The 26,140-nt window shown below is 40.2% G+C and overlaps 3 protein-coding genes across 6 annotated transcripts in view; 1 reads left to right on the top strand and 2 right to left on the bottom strand.

Annotated features, from left to right (window-relative positions):
• Window positions 1–1,340: 1,340 nt before the first annotated feature.
• ARPC5 (actin related protein 2/3 complex subunit 5) lies at window positions 1,341–9,676 on the bottom strand. Of its 3 annotated transcripts, XM_025877615.2 has the most exons (5): window positions 9,411–9,676; window positions 7,621–7,710; window positions 7,097–7,166; window positions 4,711–4,887; window positions 1,341–2,720 (listed from the first exon to the last, which is right to left on the bottom strand). In XM_025877615.2, the coding sequence occupies exons 1-5, from the start codon at window positions 9,476–9,478 to the stop codon at window positions 2,658–2,660; spliced, it is 468 nt and encodes a 155-aa protein (XP_025733400.2). In that variant the 5' UTR covers window positions 9,479–9,676; the 3' UTR covers window positions 1,341–2,657. The 3 variants fall into 3 exon arrangements, with proteins under 3 accessions (XP_025733400.2, XP_073756226.1, XP_025733399.1); XM_073900125.1 differs by lacking the exon at window positions 7,621–7,710 and having other exon boundaries at window positions 9,411–9,673; XM_025877614.2 differs by lacking the exons at window positions 7,097–7,166; window positions 7,621–7,710 and adding an exon at window positions 6,915–6,987 and having other exon boundaries at window positions 9,336–9,663.
• A 162-nt stretch (window positions 9,677–9,838) lies between these two features.
• RGL1 (ral guanine nucleotide dissociation stimulator like 1) overlaps window positions 9,839–26,140 on the top strand; it is a 242,911-nt gene continuing 226,609 nt past the window's right edge. Inside the window, exon 1 of the mRNA XM_025877976.2 lies at window positions 9,839–10,322. The gene's annotated coding sequence lies outside the window, so the exon portion shown is untranslated. The remainder of the gene's footprint in view (window positions 10,323–26,140) is intronic.
• APOBEC4 (apolipoprotein B mRNA editing enzyme catalytic polypeptide like 4) lies at window positions 19,053–25,690 on the bottom strand. 2 transcript variants are annotated; one of them, XM_073900123.1, is made up of 3 exons: window positions 25,420–25,690; window positions 21,716–21,770; window positions 19,053–21,381 (listed from the first exon to the last, which is right to left on the bottom strand). In XM_073900123.1, the coding sequence occupies exon 3, from the start codon at window positions 21,349–21,351 to the stop codon at window positions 20,245–20,247; it is 1,107 nt and encodes a 368-aa protein (XP_073756224.1). In that variant the 5' UTR covers window positions 21,352–21,381; window positions 21,716–21,770; window positions 25,420–25,690; the 3' UTR covers window positions 19,053–20,244. The 2 variants fall into 2 exon arrangements, with proteins under 2 accessions (XP_073756224.1, XP_025733764.1); XM_025877979.2 differs by lacking the exon at window positions 21,716–21,770 and having other exon boundaries at window positions 25,420–25,689.

Raw genomic sequence — 26,140 nt, 5'->3', positions numbered from 1 at the left:
CGTTAGGTTTCATTTCTTTTATAAAGCTCATGTAACCCTGCACCACATGGACCCAGGCAGGATTACTGATGTTTCAGTGTTAATAGACTCCTTCGAAATGAACTCTCTAAACACAACTGGCATTTTAAGAAAGGCTCAAAAATATTTAGAGGATAAAATTATTCAAAAATATTTAGAGGATAAAATTATTTCTTATGAGTGAAGTTATTACTATTACTCTTCTATTATGTCTTTCATGATCCTTGGGCACACAGTAAACGCTTAAAAAATAAATCCCGGTTAATTTGCACCGTCTACAGATTGATTGCACATGTATGTCGCTGAGTTTCCTTAAGACATCAGCACACTTACTATCGAGTGTGACTGCCGCCTACATGGTGCAGTCACCTAATGACCAAGAAAGGGGATGTGTGCCATTTCCCTCCCTTTAAAAATGGTAAGAGCAAAACAAACAATGAAACAAAAAACCCCAGAGACTCAAGTAGAAGGGAATGGAAGGGAAGGAACTGCTTTTGTGCCAAAGTGCCCCTTAGCACCTGTATCTGTTTTCTGCGATCATCCTGACAGCCCACCCCCCACCCCCGGCCAGTCCACGCATGGTCGGCACCACCGGGGCTCACAGCCCAGAGGAATCAGGGAAGCCAGGGGTTTCCAGCCGGCATCCGCTCTGAGTCAGTCCCTATGCTGCCCTAAGGGTTACATATTTTTACTCTCTCCAAGTGAAGCTGATAGGCTGGCAGATCGCGCACACACCCGTTTTGGGGACTATACAATATGGAACTCCAGAACTTTCTCCAACAACATGATAGTCATGAAAATGACCTTAAGAAGTACTGCAATATCACTTTTGTTTTCAAGTTTGTAAGGGGTTATGCTGTACCTACTCGACTACCTATTGTTTCGTTTCTTCTCTTAACTCACCGCCCTCTGAATTGCCCATTCGGTTTCTAAGGCTTTAAAGCAGGAATCTAATTGGGGCCGGTGTGGAGACAAGAAAGGCTGCGCTGTGAGAAAGGGTGTACGGGCTGGGGGTAATGGACCACAGCTGCTACGCTACTCGGCACATTCTAGTTTCGGTCTTTGGGCAGTGATACTCGGGTGCTCAGCTGGCGTCTGGAGGGCTATGGAATCATTCATTCCAAAGGCTCCGGCGGTGCCCTGCCTTCATCCATGACTCTCCTTTACTCCCCTCCTTTATATGTGAATAAAGGAGTTTTAGAAACCTTCTGTACCAAATTACTTCTTGTCAAGAGTACCATAACCTGCCGGGAAAACAGGGAATCTTCTCTCTTAATTAACCACACGTTCGTAAGTATTAAAATAAGAGTTAGAAAAATAAATTATTCAACACTGACATTTTATTTTCCGAACTTTTATCATTTTTACAAAACAAAACAAAACGCAGGTATCAAAAACAGCAAAGAGGTTATAGAATTTCTCCACCAGTTTTTACGTAAGACAGTGATTACGAAACTGGTGTCCAATGTAAATACTAAACACAGGCTGATTTCCCTCTTGGTCATATGCATTCAGGTGGTTTGTTTTGGAGTTATTGAATGATAACTTTTTATAAGCACCGGTCATTTTTTGACAACCGATCTGGTCTGTCCACCAAAGTAAACACTTTTTGCTGTGTGGCATTTTCCTTTTTTGAAAACCACTGAGCTAAAATACAGAATGTGTATGTGTCTGGATCTGAACCAAATCTTTTAAGATCCTAATTACCCTGAAGAACGCTGAAGACATTTATAGGGCATATTAAACACTAGTTATATACCTCATAATGTCTAAGGCAGCTATTGTATTTCTAAAGAAAATAGCGTTTCATTCAGAGGCTGCCCAGAGTTTGAACTTCATCATTGTTTCCCCGTCTTCTCTCATTTGGAGTAGTTTCCCCAAATTGGGTCATATTATTAGAACAAAGTTTTATGCTCGTGCCAAACAGGCTCTGGAATTTCATAGATACATTTTTGTAGAGCAAGACTCCTTGCTCTGGACCCTGGAGACCACAAAGAAATCAAGAGGCCATGATTATTGGATGCAGAGAGGAAAAAGCGTACTTAAGCTCACATGATCTGGAGGTAAGCAGAAACAGAGCTGGAACTTGGGAGCGCTGTTCACCCACCACTTGTTCCAGAAACACATTTTGCTTAAATAAGGGAATTATGGTCCAGTTTTGCAATGTTAATAGCTGCCAGTTTCTCAAATATATTTTTTATAAAGATCATTTCCTGGCTAGGAATGAGTTAGGAAACTGGCCTCAAGTTCTGATCAAATTTCTATTAGTCAAAAACAAAACAAAACAAAACACTTCCAAAAAAAAAAAAGCAAAACGAAACAAAACCCCAACCAGCCGATAGGGGTTAAAATTGCACATTTAAACTTGAAGGCAAATTATACTATATACAGACAGGTATACACCAAAATCATTTTTGAGAGCATGAAACCCTCCCGTTCATAAACATTTCCTCTCTATTATCCCAATTTTCATGAAAGGAAAACTGATATGTGATTTTGCTCTTTACAGATATGAAAAAGGAAGCAAGAAGGCAAAGCTGAGAGAAACAGATGCTACCCAAAGGGCAGCAGTGGCATTTGGTTGTTTTGGTCTTTGTACCAGCAACTCCCACACCCATGGGCTGTCCAGTTCCCGCCGACTACACGGTTTTCCTTGCGGTCAGGACCCGAACAATGGACCCGACTCCTCCAGCAGCAAGTGCCTAAAAACGAACAAAAATGTAAATGCTGATGGAATCATAAAGAGTCATTTCTTTTTTTTTTTTTTTTAAAGATTTTATTTATTTGAGAGAGAGAGAATGAGAGATAGAGAGCACGAGAAGAGGGTCAGAGGGAGAAGCAGACTCCCCGCTGAGCAGGGAGCCCGATGCGGGGCTCGATCCCGGGACTCCAGGATCATGACCTGAGCCGAAGGCAGTCGCTTAACCGACTGAGCCACCCAGGCACCCAAGAATCATTTCTTATACCAAGTAAAACATTCTTCTTAAAGGAGGAATGTGTGCAGCTATCGGCTTTGGATTCATTAATTTTCATAAACATCTCTTGAACACCGATCACGCGCCAGGCACTGTTCTTGGTACTGGGGACACAGCGACCCACACCACCTTTGGAGTCCCTGCCTCGTGCACCCACATGCCAGTGAGATACTAGCTGACGTTCTAGTATGTTGTTTTCACATTATGGGATGTTCTTAAGGATTTACAGCATGTGCTTGCCTAAAACGGGTGCTCACATGTCAATTTAGGACTTTGATTTTGCTCTCTTCTTAGCACTGTCAGGAAGAAATTCAAACTGGGATCAACTACCCAACTAAGTTCCATTTAGATTAGCCAGTTTGTCAGATTCTTTTTATTCCCCCCCACCCCAAGCTAAGAATGTATTATTTCATAGCTAAGAACTAGAAACTTTAATTTTGACTTTACCTTCAAAAACTGCGAGTCCTGAGTACAATTCAAATCAGGAACTGAAAGCTCTGGCTTACTTACTGAATACTTTTGTGTATTGGGTACCGTGCTAGATGCCAGGGATATACACCTTCTGTTCTACCGGGAAGGGGCAGATATATAAGGAGAGCCTGTTAATATAATGTATGCAATGACAGAGGTGTGCACTGGGGTGAGGAGGCACTCAGGCAGACAGAAAATCCTGTGCAAAGGTCGAGAGGTGTGGAACTGTACGGTGTGTTCTGGGAGAGCATACTATTATGCTGCTCACTGCTGGAGCACGGGGGGGAAGAACAACGTAGGAGAGGAGTGGCTAGACTTGGGAACTTGGGCTTCATTTTGCAGGTGACTGACAGGGTAGATCTGGATTTAAGAGAGCGTTCTGGCGATTGGGTGGAGAACAGATTCGAAGGGGACGGAACTGGTAGCTGGAGGCCCGTGTAGCAAGTTACAGCAACAGACTGGGAGAGAGGCTGCAAAGAGCTGCATCAGAAGGGTATCTGTGTGCATGGCTGAGAATTGTTTAGCAGACAGACTGGCAAAAACTGGTGACTGATGTTAGGAAGCAATGAAGACTTAACGTGGGCCTCAGTTTCCCCATCCACCAAAAGAGGAATGATAGCAAGCTTCTCCTCCTGGTATTTTTATGAGGATTAAAGGAGTTAATATTTATAAAGTGCTTGCGAGAGTGCTTGGAATACAGTAAGTGCTCCACCAATGTCTGCTATGATCCTGAGACTGGACAGGAACCAGATTGCTTAGGTTTTTAAGTAGGCTCTTCATCTCCACATTGAGGATGATAAAGATGTTTATATACCTTGTAGGGTCATTATGAGGCCTAATGAAACATCAACTAATGGTACAGTGACTGACAAGTGGAAAGTGTTCCTGAATAGGATGACCATATACATTATTCTCCAACTGGTACTGGAGAGTGAAAGGGAACTAGTCATAATTACGTTGGGACAACAGGCATAAACTGGGGCCATCTTGGGAAAACAGTGAGGTCTGGTTATCCTGTCCATAAAATTTAGCTCTCTCTATTTGACAGTGTATGAGCCATCAAGTGACTTGACCGAGACGAGTTTTACTCCCTTTGGTGTGTGTTTTCATCACTGAATGTGTGCTGCAAATCAGAATCTCTTAAGATCAAGGTTAGTGAGGATAAATCTAAACGTTCATTTTCATGCGTTAAAGATGTACAGCCAAGAAATCGAAATAATTGTTTAGGTGAGAGAACATAACTTACCTTTTCATGCCATTGCAGTAACACAGCACTGCTATTGTCGGAGGGGCTCTCGAAGCCTTTATAAATATACTTCATGAGAAGATCCACACCATTCTTGTCCAGGGACTGAACTGCCTTTTCAATATCATTCGCTTTAAAAGAGATGAGCACCTTCAAGACAATGCTGCCGGCTCGATCCTGGGGATAAAGGAAGAACAGAACATTTAGATGTATGGGTGTGGAGTGGTTGTTCTAGAAAGGCCACCCTGAGGAGGTGACATTTAGGACCTGAAGGATACGAAGCCCCCCGGGGCGCCAGGGCGGTATGGCGGACGAGGACGGGCCAGAAAGGCCGTGGGAGGAAAGACGGCGCAAGCCCCACAGGCCGCTGTGACGACTCTGGCTCTCATTAAGAAAAATGAGAAGGTGTTGGAAGGTTTTGAGAACAGTGATATAATCTGGCTTGTATTTTAATGGGATCCCTTTGGCTGCCATGTTGAGAATAAGCTGAAGTGGGGCTGGTGCGGGGGCAGGGAACGAGGCAGAAGACGGGAGACCAGTCTGGAAGGGACTTGCAATAACACAGGCTGGCTCTGCCTAGCACGCGAGCAGTGCGGGGGGACAGATTCTTGACATGTTTGAAGGAGAGCTGAAGGGATCTGCTTACAAACAGATGTGATAACTTGACAATTTTCTTAAATCAGTATTTAAATTTTACTTCTTGACCTCAAAAAAACCCTGAAGACAAAGAAAAAATGAAGTGCAGTTCTACCCTGAACCATCCTTCAAAAATTATAAGCTTTTAAGAAGACTTATTTTAAGTTTTATATCTACCATCAAGATATAAGATATAGTGATCTTCACTTTCGAGTTTTTTCCTTTGATAAAAGGCTGTTCCAAGAGCAAAGTTATTTTTTCACCCATGAAGCCAAGCAAAGAGAACACTTAGTTTACCCCTTCAACAATTCCACTTCGCCTTTTCAAGAAAAGAGTGGTATCTTTGGCATTCCTACCGATCTGGAGTTTACAGAATGTTTCTACCACCTATTGTTGTCTTCAGTTTAAAGGCCATGGATTTAAGACCCAATTTAGAAAAATATTCTTAACAAACACAGCTATAACTTCCCACCCACAAACTGTGATAAAAACTCACCCATATAAAAGCAGAAGGTGGTAAAATTGAAATTTCAATGACGTCCCTCGCCACTTTCAAAAACCAAAGAAAATGTTTCCTCTCATTGTTGCCTAGATAATTATTATGCATTTACCTAAATTATTACTAGTATTCAATTAAAGAGATCCTTAGGGCTGCTACAGACAATGGGTCCAGAGCTCTAGGCTTCATTTTAAATAATTAGTAAATATGTTCTCCAGAATTTCTGGAAAGACTGCTGCAGGGAATGTTGGTCATGTTTTTCTGAAGGGCAATCTGGCAATACCGCTTGTACCAAAAGCCTTAAAAAATATGCATTCGAAAACCCATCTATTCACTTCTGGGAATTCATTCAAAGGAAAAAATGAACAATTTACCCAAAATTGTTCATTTCGGTACCGTTTGCAACAACAAAAGGTCAATCATCTAAATATATGACAAAAGGAGACTAGTTATATGTAAACTGCAGCATATGTATATGCAGCCATTAAAAATAGATGCTTATAGAATTAAACTTAAGGAAAGATGTTCATGTACGTTGTAAAAAAAAAAAAGCCAGTTATAAAACTCCTTTTTTTTTAAAAAAAAAAAACCAAACCACCCCCCCAAAAACACAACAAAACTAATACAAAAGCTCTATAAGCATACAGCAACACCCGAAAGTAATAACCGGTTGCCTCCGGGCAGTGGGATGATGACTGACTACACTTTTTGTCCCCTCACTTCTTCGAGTTTTCTATAAACATTTAATACTTGCATAATTTAGAAAGATTTCTAAAGAGCAACCAAATAGAATTTTGTTTATTTTGTACAAGTTTTGTTTATTCTTCAGGCCTTTGTTTAAATTCAACCCGCCTGCCTCCATTAAACACACCAAAATGATCTCTCTTATATTCATAACTCAGTATTAGAGTGCTATTTTTAACATGTAAATTTTTACCTATCAAACTACATGGTAAGCTCGTCCACGTCAAAGACAAGAAATGGTTAAAATATTTGTTGCTTTCATACTTCAGAGGATGTTGGTAAGAAAGCTAAGACACCGGCAGAGATCACTGTGTGTCTGACTTACCTTCACCGCCTGACTCTTGGTGTTGATAGGGGGATTTTTCAGAGCTGCCTGGAGGGCAGCTGTCATGTTTCCTGTGATGGAGGTTAAGGGGATAGCGGCACAGGGCAGCTCTCAGGAAAGCACTGTTTACCAGGCATCACTGGTTCTTAAGACTTGATTTTATACACAGAGAGAAAAATTACCATAGTCACTATGCTCAATATTGGAAAACTCAGTATGTTGGTTTCAATGATGTCAATCAAATGTAAAATCCTGAAAACACAGGGGAACATATTAAGGCAAAGATCAGTTCTTGTCTGGCTCTAATTACTACATGAATACTTTGACAGCCTTTTATTTTCCAGTAAGACACATGTGCAAACATTATCCAGTAATGTTTAAAAAAAAATTTATGTACCTCAGAATTATTAGGTCCCAAAATGAAACAGCATATCCTCAACCAAAATGTGTTTTTATGTGATTCTAACTGGAAAAACAAAGACCAAACTTTTGCTAGAATTATACTGTGTATGAATTGAACGATGGCAGAAAACGCTGGTGACTATTCTAGCACTCTAAATGATACACATCAGCAATCTCTCAATATTAATGAAAAGAGGCATTACAAAAGATGTAATAATGACATTCAGGTAGAAGCTTAATTTTTCTGTTTTGCACATTTTCTCTTATATTTCATAAAGGTTATTAAAACTGTTTTAGGTCATACCTATTAAATTTAGTCTTTGAAAGCACCAGTGCGTTAGCAAGTACGAGACACGGAAGGCCAATCAGACTGTCAGAATATACAGTCATTCCCCTAAAAGGAAAACCACAGAGTTCACTTGTTCCTCCATCTGTAGTGCCTGACCCAGAGCTTGTCTCTTCTGGTTGCAACAAGAGAAGAAGAGACAATTATCTTTTTACTTTAAGATAAAGTGATTAAAAAGCAGATCCATTATATGGATACAGCAGTACCAGTTAAGAGTCATCACCCACCAACCTAAAGTTAGTTCACAAAACATCATTTATCCATCACAAAGAATGTTTTCAGACAGAATAATATTCATTGCTTATGTTTGAAAAAGAAAAAGAAAAAAAAGGTCTGACCAAAAAAAAAACCCCAAAACAAAAAACCCCTATGGTTGGTGGTAAGCTGTTATTTTCAAGGGTTAACGAACTTCTAGGAAAGCATGCCTTTTGCAGACTGGCTCATTTTTAAGACCTAAAGCGTTTAAGTATTTAAATAATGCAAAACAGCAACAGCTGACTGTGAAAGTTGTGGCAATCAAAGAAACATCTGTATGCTGATAAATGTTTAGTGCTGTATTTTAGGTGCCTTTAAGACTAGATGTAGTGACAACCAATACTTTCACTTATATTTCCCCATTATACTTTAATAGGACATTGATGAGGAAAGGGTTTAGTCTTCCTTACCTTATGAATACATTCAAGAATAATTAGAACTGAGTGAATTCAGTAACTGAGAATCTCTAAAACTACAGCATTAGTCGTTCCAACATTTACATTTTTCTAAAAAAGATGTGATGCAAATGCTCACTCGAATTTATGAATATTCAAATATGCAAAAACAAAACCCAGGAACTGACAGCCACATTTTAACTGAAATGGAAACGATTTCAGAATTACAAAAATGATTCTGCTTTGTACAAATGACTCATCGTCTATTTTATTCACTGGGGTTTACTTTAAATATTTCCAGGGATTCTCCATATGCAATCCCTGTCTTCTTTCCATTGTCCCCCGCTTAGCAGGTAAAAGCCTACAAGCTTCCTTCTTGGGAGTTAGTTTTTTGTACACACTCCCTTTCCCCCGGTTAACAAATTCTCTATCTTGCAACCTTTATCTTGCCAAATTCCCTTCTCTTTAAATAGTGATTTTTTTTTTTTAAAAGGCCCAGGGGCTAAAAGGGCAGAGGGCCTCAATTCTGCAAACCGCCCCATCCCTCCCAGCAAGGAATAAACTCTCCTAACCCTGCCAAAACCCAACCGCTAAAACAGAAGCAGCTGCTCCTCCCAATCACAAATTTCTGGAGCCGAGGTGACTCCGGCAATCGCCGTCCTGGGGAGGACAACTTAAGCGCCCCCCGAGAGCCAGAGCGCAGCACCAGATGCCTCCCCCCGCGCCGCGAGGGCGCGGTCCGCCCCGCCAGTTCCCGGAGGCAGCAACTCCGGCCGCAACCTGAGGAATCGGGGCGGGAGAGGCGCGCCGGGAAGGGCAAGTTTCCGAGGCGGGACCCTGGGTTCTCGGGGCGACTCGGTTAGAAATGGGAGTGTCCCTTGCCCTCTCAAGAGTGGGGGACCCCAGAGAGACAGATTTAAGTCATGGGCCGCTGGGGGCAGCTCCGCGCCCCCGCCCCGGGGTCGGCAGGGGGTCCCGGGAGGAGAGCGGGTGGGGAAGGGAGGCCGGCAGACGCAAGGATATTGCCGCAGGCAGGAGTCCACCTCGCCTTCGTCAGGCCCGGCCTGCCCATCGCCCCCGTCTTCCTCGTCTACGAACTTGTTCTCGTCGTACTCATCCACGTCCACCTTCCGGAACCGGGCCGACGACACGGTGTTCTTCGACATCCCCGATCCGGACCGGTGGCAAAAGCCTCCTCTCGGTTGCTGCTTCTACCTCGGTAAGCGTAGCCCACCAGGAACCCGCAGCCTGGCGCCTTCACTTCCCTCTTCCGCTCTGGGGCGTCGCCGGCAGCCGGGGCTCGGGCGCTTCTGGGCCTGCGCGCAGGCGGCGCTCCTTCCTCCTCAGCTTCATGCTCTTCTCTAGCCTACACCGCCCCCGGGGAGCGCGCGCCAGGGAGGGAGCGCGCTGGACGCAATGCGCAGGCGCGGGCTCTCCGCAGGAAAGGGGCGGGGCTGGGCGAAGGAGGCGGGGGCGGGAGGGGGCGGGGCCGGAGGGAGGGCCGAAAGCGGTGCCGCGGGCAGAGGTGAGAGGCAATTGGTCGTCCGAGGGTGTCACGTGATCCCCAGGGGGTTTCCATAGCAACGCTTCTCTGCGGTCCAGCCAAGGGGGGTCTTAGGTTGGCGGCTATGGGCACTGGAGGCGGGTGGCTTTTGCTGCCGCCGCTGCTGCCAGCGACCTGTCCTCGGGGTCCTGCGTGAGGTCCGGCTGGCCCGGACTTGCCTCTGAGGTGGGATGGACCGGCTGCCGGACCAAGTCCCCTGCAGTTGGCAGGAGTATGGGGCGGAGTGATGCGCGCCCGGGCGCCCAGTGTCGTTCTAGTTGTCAGAGACATCACTTCGGACCGTGCGCTGCCGGTGGCTGCGTTCCTGAGCCGGGAGCCCCCTTTCCGGGGTTGGAACTGCGCTGCGCGGCTAGCGGGAGGTCCCCAAGGACGGAGTCGAAAGGTCATATCTTACCTGTCAGTGCTGTGTGACAGCATCCCGACGGCACCTGCAGAGCCTGAACTAGGTATCATATCCACTGGGAGGGAGGGGGAGGTTCTGGGCAGGGGCTGGGGTGACAAAACTGGGGCGAACCTGTGGAATTTGGGGTAGGGTCAGTCACTGACATCTTAAAATAAGTGGCTGTTTGGAGCCAGAATGCTAGAAAAGGATAGGGGCGAGTTACGCTCTCTGGTGCTGTGGGGAAACAAAACGTGTGAGGATTAGTAGAAACCAGATCTTTAAGATTTATATTTGTGACTTAAGATTTTTATGATCCTGCTAGGCCAGCTTTTCGTTACATTTGACATCCTCATTTCTGAGAGCAAAGCTCTTACTGAGGAGGTAAAGGCACTAACACTGAAGAAATGGTAGTTGTGCTGTGTGTATAACCCTGAAGTACAAATATTTGCAGAATAAAATTATTTTGGACATTCAGCTGGACGCTGCTCAGATAGCTTTATGTTTTCCTGACATCCTATCAGGTCTACTTCGATTCCACCTCTAGCAGAAAGCCGGTTGTTGCCCTGTTAATACCCCATCCTTGGTTTCCTGTGCTGTATTGAAAAGAGCACTGGACTTAAGAGTCAGAAAACCCTGGCTCAAGTCTTGACTTCCACTTGTAAATCATTTGACTGAGGCATGCCACTTAAAATTCTGAATTTCAGGTTCCTCATTGCTAAAGTGGAGCTAATAATGTGTACTTCACAAGATTGTTCTGAGGATTAAGTACAGGAAAGTGTTCTGAAGCTCTAAAATTCTACATAAATGTAAAATGCATGTTACCTGTACCATTGATTTTGGCACTAGTCTTATGAATTACTTAATGGTTTTGTCTTGCTCCTGGAAGGGATCAGAAGATTCTGGAGGGCAAAGACTCATCTTATATTTATTTTGTATGTTCCTTTACATCTGATATAATGCTAAGCATGCAGGCAGTACTCAGTACATTCAGGTACTCAATTATTCACTGATGAATGAATAAAATGTGAAAGGCAGACAGTTTGAAAGTCACAGTGAGCATAATGAATCAGTAAGAATAGGAAGAGAGATCTCAAAATCAAACATTTGTTGGACAGATATGCATACATATGTATATATGTATATTTATATCTACATTGACATGTATACATATGTATACATATATATATATGGAGAGACAGAAAGTTCACAGGAATGGAATACATCCTTTCTTCTTGGAAGGAAGAAGCAATATGGCATTTTTCTCTTCTCAATTAAATCACCCTTCTAGAAAATATATCATTTAGGTGGTGGAAGTGACATTTCTTTAAATTAAGATTCAAGTTATGAGCAGAAACATGATAAAAACTCCCCCACGTTTTGTTTTTGTAGAGCAAAGGAAAATTTTCTACCTGTTGGTAATATTTTAAAAAGTCATTATACCAAAGTATCAGACCATTACCATGGTGAGTGGGATTATATAAGGTACAATAAAAATTTATTTTAATATTTCTTCCTCAGTTTCAATCTTTTGCTAACTTTGGTAAGAGCTAAACATTTTTTTTGATGTTAAAGATGATTGTACTCTTTTGTTCTTCTAAATCAAGATTTTCTTTGAAGAGAAAATTGAACATTAGAAGTGCTATTGAGAACAAACAGAAACAAGGATTTAAGACTAATGTATCCCTTCTCTTACATTTCTCTTCTTTTGTATTAGGTCTTATTTAGGAAATGTCTCTATTCTCTTATTTTAGAACTGGGAAAGAATCCTGGGGGTAGAAATCAACTTAAGGGAATAATAAGAGGAATTTAAAAAATCGAGTTGCTCAAGGGTATAATTGATTTGATTACTCAGAATTTTGTTCTATATGTTGAATGTGTTAAATATAATTAATTCTCAGTTGCATAATGCATAATACATTTGAGATGTAGTAATGTCAAAAAGGTCCTTTTCCAATGCGGTATTTTTTATTGTCTCACAACGATAAGTACCTAGTATACAGTAAGTATGCAAAACATTTCTATCCAATGAATTAATAATCTGACAATTTTGCAATCATATTTAGAAATTTCTAAATAAGTATTTCTTAATGGACACATTAATTTCCTCCCCACCCCAATCAGCTAACAGTTAAATCTATAAAGCTTTAGGGAAATGTGTGTGTGTGTGTGTGTAAACCTGTCCTTAATTATGTTTTAATTAGATAATACACATTATTCCACTTTTTTGCAAATTACAAATTTTTATGTTAATCATAGTACTTAATTCATTTTAGGTAATATTATTCTATTTAATTTTCCAAATGAGTGTTTATCCCTGGAATAATGGATCCATAAGGTTTTAAGACATCTTCTTTACTGTGCAGATAACCTGGTTTGGTTGAATACTAAAGTAAGACTAAATCTGAATTTTCTCAAGGTTAATGCTATGTGATAGTATGCAGCTCCTTTTTATTATCTGTGATAATGCAAAGAGTGAAGGATCTTTTTAATTAGAAAGTATTTTGATAAAACTATTTTATAATAGGTCTTTCAGATATTTTAAGCTGAGTACTCCACCTACCATATGCTTCTTTTACCCAGCTTTGCCACTAAATACTTAACAAACGAAGACATTGAATCCCACAGCAATAAAATGGAAACGAGGCCAGTGTTAATCAAATATATCAGACATGTGTTATAAATATAAAATAAATAAGTAAGGTTCAGTTCTGGTAATGGTGATGTAATACCACCGTTCTCTAGCAATATAATTACTACAATAGAAAGTGATTTTTTACCATGTTACCTAGACTATAGTATGGTCTCATGCTTGTACATAATATCCAAATGAACTGGTTCTGTGTTGAACCACCAGCCTTCCAAACTTTCAGTTTTTGCTTTGTGATTTATTTTAGCTTTATATAACTTTATGATTACACACTAAGGTAGGGTAGTTAGGGTGAACTATTTTACAATGGGACCTGTATTTATTTATATGTTAGTGCTTCTAAGATTAAAAATTTTTAATCTGTACTCTTGTCTCAGGGAAAACATTTAGTGCTAAATGAAACAATAAACCTTGTTTGTTAAACATTGTTTTGAATGGTACTCTTTTATTTATTTTTTTTACCTGCTTATGATAATATAAAGAGAAGCTATGGATTTAAGAATTTATTTATTCTGTATTCTTTCCCATTGCTGGGCTCTCTTATTAATTAATGCTAACAGTTTTTTTAAGGTTGCATTTCTTGTCATAGTATATAATCACAATATTTGAGATAAGGATAACTTACATTTTCTTTTCTAATATTTATATCACTTTCATTTATTTTTTTTGTCTCATTGCATTAGTTGGACTATCAAAAGCAATGTTGAAAAACTGGGTGATATTAGGCATCTCTTTTTTGTTTCTATTTTAATGGAAATGATGTTGGTATTTTACCGGTTTATATTTCCTATTGTTTTAGGATATTTAGGAATGACTGCTGAAATTATCAAATGCTTTTTTTTGAGGGACCTAGTAACAAAAACCATATTATTTTTCATCTTTTAATTTACAAATATAATGAATTATATATATATATTTTAAAGATTTTATTTATTTATTTGAGAGAGAGCAAGCATGGGGGGGTGGTTGGGAGGGGCAGAGGGAGAGAGAGAAGTTGGATCCCTGCAGGGAGCCTGATGCGGGGCTCCATGAGGGGCTTGATCCCAGAACCCTGGGATCATGACCTGAGCTGGAAGGCAGACGCTTAACTGACTGGTCCACGCAGGCGCCCCTATTTATATATATATTTTTGCACTGAACCATTCCCACATTTCTAGAATAGATTGTGGTTACTATTTTAATTACTTGATAGATTGGATTAGTTTATTTTCTTTATGCGATTTCAGAATCAATATGTATAAGTGAGATTGACCCATAGTATTTCTTTGTGCCATCTCTATTCAGTTTTGATATTAGGATTAGTATAGCTTTGTAAGATGAATTGAGATTTCCACCTTCTTTCCTATGCTCTGGAAAAGTTTGAAAATTTCTATGCCATTTTTTCTTTGAGAGTTATAAAATATGCTTGCAAAATTATCTGGACTTGTTTGATTTTTCTCTTTTTGAATCAATTTTAGAATTTATATTTTCATAATAGATCATGCATTCTTTCTAGATTGCCAATTTTTTGGCAAAAAGTTGCACAAAATATTTTCTTACGATTATTTTAATATCTTGCATGACCATGGACTTATTGCTTCTCTTGTTGCTTTAAGCAAAATATTAAAATCAAACTTTTTTTCTTCCCCCAACCTTATTGTTACAAATGCTAGTAATAGATCTTTACTTCTTATAGAAAATAAAATTTATAGTTTTGATTAAATTTGAAAGATCTTGCAATTCCTATTTTTCTACTGTCTATCCTTATTCTATTAATATTTTATTAATAATAGCAACTGCTTGATGTTTGTTTTGTGTTAGACTTGGTAAACAATCTCTTTATTTACATTATTTAATCATCAGAGTAACTCTAGGGCTTAGGAGTTAGTGTGTCCATTTTATGGATGAGGAAACAAAGACAGAGAGAGGTTATGTAACTCAGCTAATGATACTCAACTAGCATATGGCAGACTGGTATGGTAATTAGGTATGTCACATTCCAAAGCTTGTGCTTTTAATCACCACTCTCTGCTCAGTAAGTCTTTCTCATTATTCCCAAATGTACTGCTTACCTTTGTGCTAAAAATAAGGATATAACTAAGTACCAGCGTCCACATAAACCTACACAGGGCTTTTCATAGCTTGAAATGAACTGTGACCTTAAAAAATCTTATTGTAATGATTTTTTAAAAGACATTTGTTTTTCAGGTACTTGCGAGCTTTCCCCACCTTATCTCAGTATTTTGAGACTAGACATAGAGCCTGTTACCTAATATTTAGTCTATCACAAAAAATGTCACTTTTTTTAGTATATGAAGAGATCAGTAGGTGTTGATGAATAATTCCACTTAATTTTTTTAAGTCGTAGCAAAATACACATAACATACAATTTACTGTCTTAACCATTTTTAAGTGTACCTTTAAGTAATATTACGTTCGCATTATTGTACAACCATCCCTATTATCCATATCTAGACCTATTTTTATCTTGCAGATCTGAGACCCTGTCCCCATTGAACAATAACTTCCCATTCCCCACCCCTCTCCCTAGCCCCCAAAGACAACCATTTTACTTTCTGTCTCTATAAATTTGATAGCTCTAGGTACCACATATTAGTGGATTCATACAGTACTTGTTTTTTTTGTTTTGTTTTGTGGCTGGCTTATTTCACTTAGTTTGATTTCCTCAAGATTCATTCACAACTCTAGCATGTGTCAGGATGTTGTTCTTTTTTAAGGCCAAATAGTATTCCATTGTATGTATATTCTACATCCATTCATCTATTGATGGACACTTGGATTACTTATGGCTATTATGAATAATGTTGCTATGAATATGGGTATACAGGTATCTGAGACCCCATTTTCAGTTCTTTTGGTTATATACTCAGAAGCAGAATTGCTGGATCAAATAATTCTCTTTTTAATTTTTTGAGGCAACAATTCCACTTAATTAACTAAATAGAGTAATAAAGCAATGTTCCATTGCCTCAGGTCTGTGATTTGGTACATCCCTGAGAGTCAGAGACATCAAGTTAAGGTAATCTCAGGATGTGTGTTTGGTATGAGGCTCTAGCTAAAACAAGCTAAAATAGTAGGGGATGAGGAGGGTGCCAAAACTCTGGGATCTAGAGCTGCTTAAGTTCTCCCGCCCAGCCCACCCAGCCTCCCTAGCTCCCATAGTCTACAGGATGCCTATTGATGCAATAGTCTAAGCAGAACTACAGAAAGGCCTCAGTGTGGGTAAAAATGGATATTGATTTTCCCAGGCTTTGTAGTGAGTCCATGTTGTTGCTATTTTGAGAGCCATTAAAGCATAGTGATTAAGAACTGGGATTCTGAGCTAGAGCTCCTGGGTTTGATCTTAGCTCAGCCTTTACTACATGAGTTCTCTGTGCTGCGATTTCCTCATTTGAAAATAGATATTATAATAATACCTACCTCATAGGATTATGGGGAGCATTAAATGAGTTAATACATGTAACTGTTTAGAAAAGTGCCTGACATATAGTTCTCACTAAATGTTAGGCAGTCATAATATTATTTTTAATTAGTGTAAGTTACCATGTAGTTTTCCTTAAAACCTTTGGAAATAAAATGCATAACATGATATTGTTTGAGCTGAACCTTTTGGATTTCGTGTGCTTTGAATCAAAAAAGGTATGTAACAGCTGTTTAAAGAGATAGGATTTGCTCCCAGGCCCGAAGGATTAGATGGTAGCTTGATAAAACATTAACATCTATAGAGAATCTATACTAGTCATGACAGGAGTTGGTTATAAAGGTTTCTGTGGTCTCCTGTAGTCTCTGCCCACTTAAACACTGTCCGGGGGTCAGGTGCCCGTGGGCAGAGCCCACCATTTCAGGCACAGTGTCCCTGGTAAGCAGAGTGTGATAGCACTAAACATTTGATTCAAATAATGAACTCCCCTAATCCACAAAGCAACCTTCTGATTATAATTTGGCTTCTCAGGTAGCTTCTCTGCATGGAGAGGCTGTAGAGGCGAGATCAATTGAATTATCTAGTTGCATATCCCGTTGTAAGTCTTACTGGAAATCAGTACACAGCCTTCCATTTGTACGTCAATCTTGGGAGCTTTATTAATCCAGGTCTGCCCTGGTTAATAGGTTCATTCTCTCTGTATTGACTAAGTAGGTAGTTGAACCTACAAAACTGAGAGCCAAACCCGCATCATGGTAGATTCATAAAGGTAGAGTTCCCCTTCCTTTACCCTCATCAGTTTCTTGGGACATACCCCTTGCCTCTTTTAGATCACCACACGACTAGCTGCTTAATTTATTGGCTTGTGTTTTCTTTATTGGAATTTCCATAAGTGTGGCAGCAGGGATAATTCTTCACTATCACTAATGCCAGTTTGCTGAAGAGAGTGGAAAATTCCAACTTTTACTCTTCCCTAAGGCCCTGGGCCAGCCTGATGTGACCAAGAATCCATTGTGTGGTGAGTAAGAAGTGTGGTCACTGCACTGTAAAAGCTTGCTCCATGTATCTATTGTACTGATCCAAGCCATCTTAGAACGGATAGAGCTGAAAGGACTATTATGAGCTTATTATGACCTTATTATGAACTAGTCTTATCTCTTGTTTTACCAAAGGGGAAAGAGAGACAACATACCTAGGGCCATATATCTTTATGTTCTCTCAATAGTCTTTTGAAGGCTTGACTATATTGGCCAGGGACTCATGACCTGTCAGTGACATTCTTCCTAGCTCCAGACATGTCTAACAAGTACAAAAATTTAACTGCCAAAAGGCACTTTTGTTTCCTGTAGTTCAGGCAACATTTCTCCCTTTGTTATATACCAGTGAAATACAAATTCATCTTAGATTTCAGACTATGTTTTTTTTTTTTAATGTTTTTTTTTAAAGATTTATTTATTTATTTTTAGAGAGAGAGGGGAGAGAGAGCGAGTGGGGGGAGGGCCAGAGGGAGAGAGAAAAAGAATCCCAAGCAGACTCCCTGCTGAGTACGGAGCCCAAGTTGGGGCTTGATCCCAGGACCCTGAGATCATGACCTGAGCTGAAATCATGAGTTGGACTCTTAACTGACTGAGGCACCCAGGCGCCCCTTCAGACTATGTTTTTAACTGAATTCTTTGTAGCCTGACTGTTATGTCTTTTTGACTACTTTGTAGATAGATTTCATGGCAACTGTTTGAATCTACTTTTTTCTTTTTTTTTAAAGAAGCCTATAAGGTGGGCAGATCCTTCCCAACTGCTGCAGGACATCACCAGCCAACCTGGCAGAAGCTTCAGAGCTGTTTCTCCAAACCACTCAGATTTGCCAGTGCTCTTAGCTCAGTTGCCCACCTGGATAGAGATGCTGAATTTGTCGCATTGGGTCTTTTTTTTTTTTTTTTTTGACTCTACATCCAAAATTGTAGACATATGACTTCATGATCTAATAATAAACTTCAGTACTTTTTAAAATAATAATTACTGTATACTACAATGTAATTATATTCTAATAATTCTATAAAATTTTTCATGTTAACAGTAGAATATTCTTTTAAAAATTTTAGTGATGTTTATTTTAATCACAATAGAAATTTCTAAACATTTTTCTTTTCTTTCTTTTCTTCTTCCTCCTTTGAGATGGAGTACTGTGTGCTTTAAGCTTTTTATTTTTAATTAAAAAATTTTTTTTCCTCTTTTAATTTAAATTCAGTTACTTAACATTTACTCTATTATTTGTTTCAGGGTTACAGGTCTGTGATTCATCAGTCTTATATAATACCCAGTGCTCATTACAACACATACCCTCCCCAATGTCCATCACCCAGTTATCCCATCTCCTTTAAGCTTTTTTTAATGGCAAAACTATCTTATTAGCTTAGCATTACTTTTTACATACATTAAGAAATTGGGGTGCCTGGGTGGCTCAGTTTGTTGAGCATCCAACTCTTGATTTTGGCTCATGTCATGATCTCAAGTTTGTGAGATGGAGCCCACATTAGGCTCCCTGCTCAGCAGGAAGTCTGTTCAAGGTTCTCTCTCCCTCTGCCCCTCCCCACAGTGCATGCTCTCTCTCTCTAAAAATAAATAAATCTTTTTTTTAAAGAAAAAATTTAGTAGCAAGTTACAAATGGATATACATTTTTCTTGTAATATATTTTTACATATTTCTAAGAGGAAAGTGAGGCAGCAAATGTAAGTGAATTAAACACAAAGTGCTTTAATGTACATGCTCAGATGGTTATTCAAGGAGCACTTCCTAGAAGTGTGTTTCAAACAAGATTTTAAGAGATGGTATAAATATACATTGCTGAAAAGAGAAAAAGTTTGAAAAAAAGGAAGTAAAACAAATTATGCATTGGGGAGCTATACCAGAAGAAGGGGGAATGGATGCTAACAACAACAAAAAAATGATGTCCATTGCAGGATGGTTAAGCGAGCCCTTTGTTGGAATGGGTATGGAGTGTTGGGAAACAGTGATTGGTAAGGTTATTGAGATGTAGATTCACAACCTTGCTACCCACATTTTGCCTGGATACTTGGCTAGATTCTAAGGGAAAACCAAAGAGGGAGAGAGACAGTGCTTGACCTGTGGGAACTTACAATCTTGCTGATGAGACTAGGCAACTGGAAGGTAAAGGAGGAGCCTTGACAGCCAGTAAGAGCAGCTTGGATTTTATATGGTGTGTGATGGAAGGAGCCTTTGCAGGGTCTCATGTATCCTCCTGCCTCTATCGTCTGCTCAGGAAGGAGAGATCTGAGCTGGGAAAATCACATTAAGTTGGTGACTAGGTTTCAAAAATCAATTTTTGTAGCTGTATATAATCAATTAGCAAAATAGCTTTTTTTTTTTTTTCACACAGAACTACTTTGAACCACTTTAGAAAAAAAATGGGCTGCCAAAATCTTCTTTCCATGATTAACAATTAATGGAAAATCACCGGTTTGCTTTTGCAGACAGCACTTAATGTCAGTAACTGCAGGCTGTTTTCCAATTTTACAGTAAATTTTTATACTGAAACCAGTTTAGGAAGCTGTTTAGTCCATGGGTTTTTTTGGTGGAAAGATGATGTGGGTAGACTAGAATAATGACATTTCCTTTTCCACACCAAAATATTAGCAAGGTACTAATGGCTCCATTTTGATACTGTCATTTTCAAAATAAAGGAGAGAGGTCAAGTTGCTTATGGAAACATCTTGGATTATGTTAAAAGTAGTGTAGCTTTATAATAGTTGAGATAGCAAGTAATTCAGGTTTTGCTTTTAGTGTATCTGTTCATCTCCCATCTTGGATCAGACCGAAGAGAGAAAGTTTCCAGATTTTTGTTTGCTATCGAATTAGTCCTCTGGTAGTTGTTTGGTCTCACATTGTAGAAATAATAGATTTTATTTTTTCCCTTTCTTCTTCTTCTTCCTTTCATCCATCTCTTTGCTCCTTGCAGGCTGCTCCGTGATTTCCATTCTCTCGACTGGCATTCCAATGGGAGGCCTTCCGAGGTCTTTGGTTTCCTGGAATGACGTTTGAGGCATATTTAAGTGCTTCACGATATTCCGGGGCTTATGTGGGTTTTGACTCACGTGGATTGGTGGTAGGTCTCTGAAAGGCACCAGCACAAAAATGACAGGAACCCTGAGGTCTGGGGTCAGATTGGGTTGCGGTCGTCCACTTGTCACTTGCAAAGACTGTCCAGGAAAGACCTTGTTTAAGGGGTAGCTCTCTAAAGCCGCCTGAGCTTTTATGTTCTGATTCTCTTTGGTCTGGGGAAGAACATCGGTAAAGTAAGGTTTCACTCCCGTTATGGCTTTGATCTCATATGCGTTGTGCCTATCAGCCAGTGCTCTCCCTGTTAAGATGGGCTGGAAAACAGTTGATCCTGAGACACCGCTCACAAAGCTGTTGAGGAGAAAATGCCAAATTCCTCCACTTATTGGGCTCAGAGTAACCTGTGGCCAGAAACTGGCCAGGCTCCGGAGAGCCTCCCGGTTCCACGCTGAGGCAGGAAATTCGGTCTCAGTATGATAGAGCTGAGAAAAGTAAATGCTGAGAGTAACGTCTGGATACATTATTAAGAAATTGTACATTTTGCTGATGCAGCAGTGGTTGGCTTCATTACACGGGGAGTTATTGGAATACAGAATGATATGCCTGATAGCATTGTTATTGTGTAGGGCTGAGTCAAAATAACCTTTCATCTCGAATAGCATTGATTCTGGGTGGGTATTATTCCCAGTGCAACTGCTAGCATGGCCCTTTTGCACCAGGCTTCCAGAAGAAGTTTTTAGTTCATAAAATGTGAGGTGCTTTGTTTGAGGATACACTGGCCCATAAGGGAATCCAAAAATCTGATAAAATTCTGTATAGGGAACTCTTGCTTCTTCACCTGTCCGAATATGGTAAGGACAGTTCGAGCAATCTAGAGAGAAGCTTAGCCAGTAATAAGGTTTTACTATTGTTCCATGATTTGCTAGGTATTCTTCATATAAGGGCTCCATTGCTAGTTTTATGGTCTTCTAGCTGCAACCCTAGACAAGGGAGAGAAATTATACGTAAAACCAGTGCAGGAAAAACTAAAGAAAATGCATTAATTTATTGAACCATACTCTTCTTTAAAGGAGGTCGCACAATCACTATAGCATCTTTGATTGTAAAAGACAGTGGTATATACGCATAGACTAGAAAGCTTAGGATTCATCTTTCTTCAATTGAGACTCTTGGTGCGTGGGGAGGAGACGGAAAAAGAAAGGCATAATGCACCTTTACCTCTTTCACAGATTGTGTGGTACTACAGCAAATGGGTTAACAGAGCAGGTTCTGGAAACAGACTACCTTGTTTCAAATCTGGGCCCTGCCACTTACCAGCTCAGTGACTTTCTGCAAGTTGTTTAAAATCCTGGCGTCACAGCTTCCTTGTCTGTAAAAGGAGGATAAGAATAGTACCTAGCTGCCTCTGAAGATTATCTTGAGGATTGAACAATGGAATACATATAAAATGCTTTATTATGTGCCTAACTCATATTAAGGACTCAATAAAGATTAGCCCTTAATAGTGATAGTACAAATCCCAGGATTATCTAAATGATTCTTGTTTTTGAAAGTCTAAACAAACAAGGGGGGATTTTGCAATTTTGTTTGTAATGTTCTTGTTCTTTCTTTGTCCCTTTTCTGAATGATATTATCTAATTATCTGCATAGGTTTTGAGTGTGCTTGCATTTAAAATCAGCTATTTCTTCAGATCAGTGGCAGTAAATTGGAGGTAATTATCCTTTTGGGAAAAGGATCATGGTTAATGGTGGAGACTTATTGTAGGAATGCCACTTGAGTTTTCTTTGGGTCGTGGACACTTTGCTATTTGAGAGTTTTATTTCCAGTGGTGGGTCTTGTTAGAACATTTTGGAAACTTTACCATTCTGGAAAGCACATATGGTTCTTTAGTTTATTTCAAATAAATAGTTTCTGGGATGTTAAACCACAAAAGTTGAGGTCTTTAAGTAGTGATTTCTTTTTCCTTTAAACAAAAATTACTCAGTTATCATTGTTCCCAAGCAGCAACCTAGGGCATTCTAATATAATTTTAAGAACATTTTTAAATAACTTTTTATTATTCAAGTATTATGTATTTCTTGTAGGATATTTTTAAAAATACTAATACATAAAGGGAAAAATAAAAACTCATACCGGTTTATTTCACTTTACGTTCCCATAACTGTTAACATGTCTCTTCCCTCTAGTCTTTTTGCTATGTGTGTTTGTTATGTACAACATAATAAAATCATGTTTTATACTTCGCTTCTCACTTAGTATTAGGTCATGAGTATTTCCCCATGTTATTAAAAATTCTTCAAAAAACAATATTCATGGCTAATTAGTATTTTATTATGCAACAAATATGTAATCAAATATTCAGGTTCTTGCCTCTTTTTATTATTATAAATAATGCTTTGATGAGCATTTCTATAAATAAATTTGTATTTTTTTCTTTTAATGTAGATCACTAAAAAATTGTATTATTAGCTCAAACTTGGTCGGATTGGTTTTTTTTTTTTAAAGATTTTATTTATTATTTGACAAGAGAGAGACACAGCAAGAGAGGGAACACAAGCAGGGGGAGTGGGAGAGGGAGAAGGAGGCTTCCCACAGAGCAGGGGAGCCCAATGCAGGGCTCCATGCAGGGCTCCATGCGGGGCCCGATCCCAGGACCCTGGGATCATGACCTGAGCCAAAGACACTTAACGACTGAGCCACCCAGGCGCCCCTGTCAGATTGCTTCTTAGAAAGGTGTCCCAATTTTATCTCATTCTCTCCCAGTGATGTTTATCACCTCCTTTGCCCATTTGAGAAGTGAGCATCGGTATCCCTTTGTGGCTATAATTTGGACCTTTTCAATTCCTAGTGAGGTCGAACACATTTTCACATGCTTATCGGTCTGTAATATTTATTCTTCTGTGAAATGTTTGATCCCTTATCTCTTCCCTTCCCCCCCCCACCCCGTGCTTTGTTGAGGTTTTCCTTACTGATTTGCAAGAACTCTTTATGTATTAAGAAGATTAGCTGTCATAATTTTTGCAAGTATTTTACCTGGTTTATGAAGCCATTTAATTATGCTGATGGCATTTTTAATTATACCGATTTTTACATTTTTATATGGTCTCATCTTTGTCCTTAAGATTTATTTTTTACTGTTGTATTTAGAAAAGACTCCCCCATCAAAGAGTTAAGTATTCCCCATATTTTTTTCTAGTATGTACGGTTTTATCTTTTACATTTAACTCTTTGTCCAGGCAACAACACAGATAAAGTAGAAAATTTAAGAGAGATAAACTGACCATTACAAAACAAAACAAAACAAAATATATTTCTCACTTTCCAAAATCTAATTTGTCGTACAGGAATATTTATTACAGCCTTTCATATGGAAGCACTTTGATCAGCTTCTTTCTTCCTCAACCCTGATCACCTCCGTCCCTGCTGTATTTGGTACAGCTGAAACCCGCAGAGTTCCTTTGCTAACCTGTCCTGGGCAGAAAATATTTTAGGAGCCTCAGTCCTGCTATAGAGGGAATGTGACGTTACTCATGTCACCATTCTCCTAATGGCTGATATCTCTGCAGTAATTCTGGACACCACAAACCCATCCCATTCCAGGTTTCTCCTAACCTCTGTCATGTCAATTTAGTCCATAGGATCAGGTGTTTGCCTCAGTGTCTTCCTTAGTTCTGCATTTTCCTGATGTGACTGAATTCATGCCCCGAGGCTTCCCAGACCTTGCCTATCTTTTTCTCTGGGTCCTGCACTTTCCTGCTTCACCTTTGGCAATGAATCCATTACTTGGAGCCTCACACCATCTCAGGCTTGATCCCAGGCATTGTTTTCTCCCTGGATTTCCTACTCTTTCAGCCCTACTCATCAGACTAGATAGATCTCTCGGAATATCAAAACTTGCTGAAACCAAACCCAGAGACTCACTTGCCTTTCAATCTTGAGTCCTGGATGTGGTCGGCTGTTGGGTGGCACACCTGATATCCAAGTGACTACTCAAGTTGCAATTTTGAGTCCCCCATGATTTGACTGAAATGTTACGGAAGCCGTACCATGAGGCCTTTTTCTGCCTTTCTGTTTTTTGGGAGGGGGGTGGATGGATGGAGTTAACTATATTAATGGTCCCCCCATTACCCTATGGGAAGCAGAAGTCTTTGTATCTTTCAAAATAAAGGCAGTATGGAAAGTCCTGACTGTTTTCCTAAGTACTCCTCTCTTTGCACTCCGTCTCCTATTTTAGCTGGGAAGGATACATCCTTACTGTCTCTAAGGAGATCTTGAGGACTAGTGGCCTCCATAGGTCATGGAGGGAGCTCTGGAGGTTCATTCTTGCTTATGGCTTTTCACTGTCAGTCGGCTGTGGTCCCCCATTGGTGAAGCTTCCACTTTTTCAGAGGGCCTTTCAGAGACTATTCTTTGATCACCTTCATCTGAAGGGGAAGCAGGAAAGACCTCCCGCCCGCTTTGAACTCTTAGAGAATTTGTGGTTTATATCATCAATTTGCCATTGATCACAGACTCTCTTGTATCATTCACTTTTGCTTATCTGCCCTTTCATTCTGCCCCTACCCAGGCAAGTGGCATGCCCTGTTCAGCCCAGGGCCTACCTCGGGGAATCTTAGTTGGTTCACAGGCCAGGTTGGCTGAGACTTGTCTCCCCAGCGTCCTGTGTCCCTACAACCTTGTCCTTTCCCCTGTGCTTTGGCTGTGCTTGGGGAAAGGTGTGCTGCCCTCAGTAGAGCAGATCTACTAGCAGTAAGAAGCAGAGATCTACAGAACCCGGCTCCTTGCTTCCGGTTGTGAGTAGCCCCTGGCCTGCAGCCCTGGGACGACAGCCTTTCTTCCTTTAACATAAATGAGGCATACATGAGGACAATCTGCTCTCTTTTCATCCCCAGCTAGGATTTAGTGAGTACTGGTAAAGCACAGTTTGCACTGGAGTAGTTGGAAAATGGAGTTTGCCCTTCCCAATCTGTGCACAATCTGTTAGCAGCTAAAAACAAATGTTAACAGTTATAATTACCATCATTTTGTCTCCAGACTTGGATCACATTCCAGGTGTTCTACAAGATGGCCCGTTCCCTTTTTTTCCTCCTTTAAGTACCATGCCCTGTTTCAAGGGGCTTCAGAGGCCAGTCGTGCTGAAAGCTTCACCTCCCGAATTGGTTTGGGACTCTTCCGCAGTTTGTGTCCCTTAGTTCCTTTGAACTTTGCTGTCCCAAGTTAGAAAGACCTTGTTGAGGTGTGGCTGCCTCTAAGAACACTGTTGAATTGGTGCCATGGTAACGTTTGCAAAGTAGCTACTGCTAGGATACGGCTGTGACACTTATTACTTTATTTGCATTTCCAACCACCTGTTCTGAAGATGAAAATATACATGAATGCATATTCCAGTCTGGATGAAAGCATACTATTTGACTATTTAAGTGGACATGTTGGGGTTTTTCTCCCTCTGGCTGTAAGAATCAAGCTCTGAGGTCCTGCTCCTCAGCGTCTTTGTCCTGATCTAGAACAGGTGCCAGGCCTGGTATGGGGACACGATTCATTGGTTCTGTTGCCTGTGGAGGCACCAGGAACCTTTCTTAGGAGGTTTGCCCTTCTGGGAGAGGGAGGCACCTATGAAAGGGAGCAGAGATCTCCCCCAAGGGAGGCACTTTCTACTAATATTTCCACAGCCCCTGAAGGGAGAGCTCTTCAGTTTGTCGAAATCTGGGTTCCTGGGAGACTCTAGCTATTGGTATGTA

Source organism: Callorhinus ursinus, unplaced genomic scaffold, assembly GCF_003265705.2.
Source record: "Callorhinus ursinus isolate GAN/ISIS: 27379988/994484 unplaced genomic scaffold, GSC_fseal_2.0 scaffold13, whole genome shotgun sequence".
NCBI classification, from domain to species: domain Eukaryota; kingdom Metazoa; phylum Chordata; class Mammalia; order Carnivora; family Otariidae; genus Callorhinus; species Callorhinus ursinus.
The sequence above is the reverse complement of the archived record's forward strand: the minus strand, read 5'-3'. Positions and strand labels throughout refer to the sequence as shown.

Bases quoted from the DNA above. Each gene is read 5' to 3' on its own strand.
- ARPC5 (XM_025877615.2), bottom strand. From the start codon at position 9,478: ATGTCGAAGAACACCGTGTCGTCGGCCCGGTTCCGGAAGGTGGACGTG. The intron at 4,888-7,096 runs GTAATTTTTCTC...CTTTATCCCCAG, and splicing joins TATTGAGCATAGTGACTATG to GATCGAGCCGGCAGCATTGT. The intron at 2,721-4,710 runs GTAAGTTATGTT...GTTCGTTTTTAG, and splicing joins TACTGCAATGGCATGAAAAG to GCACTTGCTGCTGGAGGAGT.
- APOBEC4 (XM_073900123.1), bottom strand. From the start codon at position 21,351: ATGGAGCCCTTATATGAAGAATACCTAGCAAATCATGGAACAATAGTA.